We start from the raw sequence: 6,299 nt of genomic DNA, 5'->3' as shown, positions 1-6,299 counted from the left end.
ATCACTGTTTGTTTTCAGGATGTTCTGCAATCTGGCAAGTTCCTTGGGAGCATTCTTCTTTCTCTTCTCTGCTCTCATCTTTCTTTTCCATTTGCTCCTTAAGCTTTTTGCCATTTTTGTTTGCTCCTATGAATGGAGAAATGAAATATAGTAACATAGTTAACCCCATCAGAGCTGGGTACACTACAAGAATTTTCTACATAAGCAAATAGCATGAGGTACACAGATAAATAGTTATCTCCCATTGGGATACATTGTAGTGTAATGCTATTTTTTGGCCTTGCCAGTCTGCACAAGTACAGATAACTGTACAGGTTAGTCTAAGTATACACTATACACTGACTTCTATGACAAGATATACATCGTACCAATAAAGCAAGTACCCTGGTTTTGTTGCAGTTTTTCTTATTTGATATACATTCTATATTATCAGTAAGTACAACAATTTTAAAATAAATAAATAAAAGATAAAAGACATGATGCTTAGTTCCAAGGTATGGCCCGAAGGCATATGATGAAATGTAAAATTAAGCAGGCTTAGATATGACCACAGAGCCAGTGTGGCAGAGTGGTCAGAGTGTTGAACTTGGATCTTGGAGACCCTGGTTCAGATCCCCACTCTGCCACGAAAGCATTCTGGGTGGCCTTGGACCATCCATCCACTCTCATTCTAACCTACCTCACAGGATTATTGTAAGGATAGAATGGAGAGAGGAGGATGTAAACTGTTTTGGCTCCCTGCTGGGGAGAAAGACAGGTTATAACTGAAGTAAGTAAATAAATAAGTCTTGGATGAGAACCCCTGGAAACCCTAGGGAAGCCACTTTGAACTTCATGATGGGCCCTGACCTGGATAGCCCAGGCAAGCCCAGTCTCGCCAGATCTCAGAAGCTAAGGAGGCTCGACTCTGGCAAGTACTTGAATAGGAGACCTCCGAGGAATACCAGAGCCAGAAGGCAGGGGCAGGCTTTATTCAGCCACCTCTCTGAATATCCTCCCTGTCCCCAGTAGGGGTCAGTCACCAGAGGTCACCAGAACTTCCAGGTGCACACACACACACAAACAAAACAAAACACAAAAGAAAAGGATTTCATGATGGAACATATAAAATAATACATATTGTCTACAATTTATTATATTTCACCTAATCATCAGCAGGTAAAAAGACCCATAAAGGATAACAACAACACATAACCCCCTGCCCCAGATTACTGGAAATCTTACTGCATCTCCCCTGCCAGATGTGGGGATTTCTTTCTCTTTTTTTGCCCCCCGGAGGGGATTTTTATTGCATTTTCTATAAACTACAAACTACAACGAAAAAATAGGGAGGGGACATCTACATCTATGGAGAAAGGAAAGAAAACCACTACTAACTAAAACCCCGAGTATAGGAGATCATTACATCAGTTTATATAAGTGTTAGTCTAAAATGCTTACATTACATTGAACATAGTCAATTAAGCTAAATTATTTATCTTTTTAACCATTTTTAACTGTTTAAAGAAAACCCCAAGAGCATCATTTATATCACATGCTTTAAGGCACCATTCAGAGTCCTTCAGCCTTCACTTTGCTTTATCTTTTCTAATCCTCAATTGGTATTCACATTTAGGGGCAGCCACCCTTTTCTGAAGCTGAATCCTCGCCGGAAGACAGAGTCCAATTCACCGCTAGATTTGCTGTCATCTTCTTTAGCATCCTCAGCTGGTTCTCCTACTTGCAATCTCAGGAACTCAAGTGCATTGGAAACAGTCAATTTTTTCTTTTTTGTCCTGCAGTTTGAAAATGACGCCTTCAGGGGTTGACCATCTGTAGGAAATGCTGTTTGTTTGTAAAAAAAAAAAAAAGGATTAAGTCTTTATACTTCTTCCTCTTCTTCCTTATTTCAAATGGGATGTCTTTTAAAATCCTGATGGTGTTGCCTCCAATTTTCAAGGGTGTTCCTGTAGTTGCTTTCAGGATAGAATCCCTCACATGTCTCTTCGAGAATCTATCTCGCCAGGCAGATTACAGACGGAATAGGCCCTATAGACCACATCCATTTCGCTTATAAGGTATTCTGCTTTTAAATCTGTAACTGGAGCTAATGCATCGCTCAAAAGTTGTTTTAGATTCTCATCTTTAGATTCAGGGACCCCTTGGAAACAGAGGACCAGGTTAGCGTTCTCCATTTGCAGCTGTAAAAGTTGAGATTCATCCGAAGCTTGCTTCCTTTCCAGCATTTGCACCTTTTTCTTGACTTTTTTAGAGTTGGCATCTATTTCCTTTACTTTCTCAGATGTTTGCTCTGTCTTTTTTGTAGTTTCAGACAGTTGGAGCTGCTGAGTTGCAAAGTTCTGATTTAGAGTTGTCAGATGCTGATTGATGTTAGTCATCAGATGTGGGGATTTCAACAGACACTGTCTACACATTTGCAAGACAATGAAGTCCAAAATTTCAAAAAACGAGTTTTTTAATTACATTAAATGTTACAACAGGGATCCCCAACAAGGCACCTATGGGTATTCGCTGATATGTTTCCTAGAACCCACCTTCTTTTTCCACAAAGCAAAATGCCAATACTTGCTTTTCTCCACCTCACTGGAGCAGGGGGCATTTTAGAAGGCATCACCTTTGCATTTGTAGGAGGCATCCATTTGGAAACTCCTGCCTCCATCACAGGGAAACTTTGAACCTTCAAACATTTTGTGACTTGCCCATTCCTCATGGCAGTCATTTTATGGTAGTGCCTGCTACCTGTTCTCAAAATCCACAAGCTAAGTGAGGCTGGGAAACCCTGGTTTTGATTATCAGGAATCTAATGTCAGCATACTCAAAGCCCTTTTTGTAAGACAACAAGCTATACTAATGCCACAGGGATATCACTGCTTGTTATGAATATACAAGCATACTGTTTTATGATTAACATCCTAAAATCCTCCTTTTAGGATTAAACAAGAATCATATCAACAGCACAAAATTGAAAGAGACAGCCACGCATTGCACAATGGCTGATTTGAAGGGAATAATTTCTAGACTGGAGAGAGTGATTTTCAAGCAGGTGTAACTTAGGAATCTCCCAGTTTGGTATTTAAAGCACTGATTAACAGTCATCCCTCCCACTCCCTCACTTTGCCAATAACCATTCTGAATCCTACTCAGTCCTATACCTTGTGACATCTCTCAAAAAAAGAACACTGGTAACATTATTAGCAACTTCCTTTGCTATGTGAAGATATGTCATGTTACAGATAACATGGCTTCTTCTAAGATTGTCTATGCATGCTGCTTGTGGCAAATTCTGCAGTAAACTGGATATATAAAAAGTTTTTTCTGTTTTTTTCAAAGGCCTCCCCCCTCCCATTTTTTTGACAGAAAAAAATGGAAATATTGGGAGTACTGAAAAAAATCCTATGTTTTCTCTTTTAGAATGACTGAATAGCTTTTAAAGACAAGGTAGGCATGCAGTAGACATACACAGCTCTTCAATCCAAGATGTATTTCTGCACCCAGAAGGATACCTAATCTTCATGAGGGGAACATACAGGGCTCTCATTGCTTTTCAGCTGTTGCATATCTTCTGTGACCCTTTTGTCATGTCTTCTGGTTGATCTTGACATCTCTATCAAATCACTGTGACACATATACCCACAGATTGGGGGGAAAGTTGCTTATTAGCCCACCCTGAAGGAGGAAGAAACAAGATCAACAGGTGGTGGAGCAGAAACTGTACCAAGGCCTCAGAGGAAAACTGAAAGTTTTATTGAAAACTTTGCTCTCTCTAACCATAGGACAAAAGTTTAGGTACATGTGCTAAAACAGCATAGGGTGCATTAGCTTTTAGGTTTTTCTCAAGTACTGGGTATATTTGCGATTTTGTTTGTACAGAACTAAAGCATTTGCAACTTTAAAATTCCATAAATATGTCAAATATTCCAATTTTATATGCTAAGTAAGATACAAATGATGCATTTTATATTTCTAAAGCCATAAAATTAGTTTAGGTTTGACAGGACACTTCTGCTCCCCCCCCCGCCAAAAACACACACATACACACACACACAAAAAAAAAAGTGGGAAAAGGTTGTTTTTCCATAGCTTCAAAATGTCCAAAACTTCTATATCTCTACTAAAACCTCAACTTTACATTTCAACACATATTTACCTGCCATGCGTTTTTTAGAAAGCCACAAAAGAGTTTGACGACACAGAGATGTCTACATACCTACTAGTGCGAAAATACCATTAGAACACCGCCAGGTCCAACCCTGGAGCATCAACAGACCCCAGTACACCATCAGGCTCCATTCACTGATTCTCAGACTCAAATAACTACTCTGGTTCAGTTGGTTGGTGTTAGACTAGCATTTGGGATACGCAGGCTCAAATTCGCACTCTCTCATGGAAGCTTGCTGGGTGACCTTGGGCCCATCACACTTTCAGCATAACCTACCTCACAGGGCTGTCATGACAAGGATACAAAGGAAGGAAGAACGACGTAAACAGGTGTAGGTGACTACTGGGAAGACGTAAATAATAAAACTGAGGGTGACGGGTAACAAACCCCCCCCCCCCCCCGACTGGCTCGTTTCATACTATTTTTCTACAAAAAATGTTTTCTCCTTCAGCCAAAGAATACAGGGAATCCCCTCAAAGCGGGAAACCGTTGGCTCAGCACCCTCCCAGCCCCTCACCTGAACGTCCCTCGCGCCTCTCCGGTCTTGCTGCTCCCAAGGCCTCGGCACACCAACGCGCACACGAGATTCGTCACTTCCGGAGCTCAGCGCATGTCGTCAGCAGAAGAGGTTGGGCCACAGTGAGAATGAATGACCGGGGCAGGCAGCGAGCCAGCTACTCTCCAGACCGGCGTTATTCTCTCGGGCCCCCCAGCGAGCTCCTCCAGCAGTGCAAGACGGCACGGGCTGCGGGAAGAGAAATGGTGGGTGTGTCGATCCCGCTTCGGGGGCGGTGGGGTTTAAGGGGGAAGGGCGTCGCTGGGCCGACAGAACTGTAAGCAATGTCTCTTGTTACTGCTGACAGGAAGTACCCGGGGATATGGCAGAAGAGGCTCTTGCTCCATCAATGCTTCCAGACTGCAGAGCGTTCATTCCCCTCACTGGCGTGCCTGGCAAGGATCAGAAAACACAGGGGACATCCTCTGTACATGCACGTACGGGCTCATGGTGTCCCCGTCCATTAAAATTCAAGCCTGCTCCTTACTGCCTCATAGACCTGCAGTACTTTTGGAAAATCACATTGTAGTGGGATGTGTTGCAGGAGGTGGTCGGGGATAGGGATTTCTATAAACTCTTACAGGACTCATAAGGAACCGGTGTGTGTGTGGGGTGTGTGTGTGTGACCAATATGCTGTGGGAAGCAGACACCTTTTACCTACACTGTATGGGAGAATTTCATAGAAAATTCATACATAAAATCCAAGTGGCTTGATAGGGCTGCTGTTTGAAGCAGGTTGAGCAGTACTTATTTTTAGGAAAGGAGGGTGTAGTTTTGCATCCAGTCAATAATTAGCACCCCCCCTTTAAACTGAGAGTGGGATTTGTGGTGGCTCAAGTGGTTAAGATGCTGAACTGCAGGCTGTAGGTCAGTAGTTCAGCAGTTCGAGATCCGAGTGTGCTGCATGACGGAGTGAACTCCCATCTTTAGTTCCAGCTCCTGCCAACCTAGCAGTTCGAAAGCAAGAAATTGCAAATAGATAAATAGGTACCACTTCAGGGGGAAGGTAACAGCTTTCCGTGCGCCTCGGTGTTTAGTCATGCCGGTCACATGACCTCGGAAATGTCTTTGGACAGCGCTGGCTCTTCGGCTTTGAAATGGAGATGAGCACAACGCTAGAGTCGGATTCAACTGGCTTTCGAGCAAGGGAACCTTTACCTTTACACCGAGAAAGTGCCAAACCCTTAGTGTTGTTCACAAGTTACACTGAAAGCACATACATCCTGCATGTATATGCATACGTCTGTTTGTAACAGACAATGCACATTAACTTTACAAATGAAATCGGGTACAAGGGCCTGGATAAATGCAGTGTTCTAGTAACACACATTCAACTGCATGTTGAATGTGACATGCAGGGGTCTTGTTGTAGAAAAAGAGCTGCCGGAACTCATTAGCATAACTCATTAGCATAACTTATTTGCATATGCCACGCCCCCTGACATCACCGGAAGTGACAGAAGGCCACACCCCCTGACATCACCGGAAGTGTGTCAGAAGGCCCGGCTACTTACCCTCCTGCTTCATCCTCATTCCCAAACGGAATGAGGATCGAAGCAGAGGGCGGGGTAAAGAAGGGGGCG

At 43.0% G+C, this 6,299-nt stretch overlaps 1 protein-coding gene across 1 annotated transcript in view; it reads right to left on the bottom strand.

Annotated features, from left to right (window-relative positions):
- The window catches only part of LLPH (LLP homolog, long-term synaptic facilitation (Aplysia)), a 9,473-nt gene extending 4,738 nt beyond the window's left edge, over positions 1 to 4,735 (bottom strand). The window contains 2 exon segments of the mRNA XM_015410532.1: positions 1 to 126; positions 4,677 to 4,735. Of these exon segments, the coding sequence (XP_015266018.1) occupies positions 1 to 114 (114 nt within the window). The 5' untranslated portion in view covers positions 115 to 126; positions 4,677 to 4,735.
- Positions 4,736 to 6,299: the final 1,564 nt, after the last annotated feature.

This window comes from Gekko japonicus, unplaced genomic scaffold, assembly GCF_001447785.1.
Source record: "Gekko japonicus isolate JY-2015 unplaced genomic scaffold, Gekko_japonicus_V1.1 scaffold215, whole genome shotgun sequence".
Lineage (NCBI taxonomy): Eukaryota > Metazoa > Chordata > Lepidosauria > Squamata > Gekkonidae > Gekko > Gekko japonicus.
The sequence above is the reverse complement of the archived record's forward strand: the minus strand, read 5'-3'. Positions and strand labels throughout refer to the sequence as shown.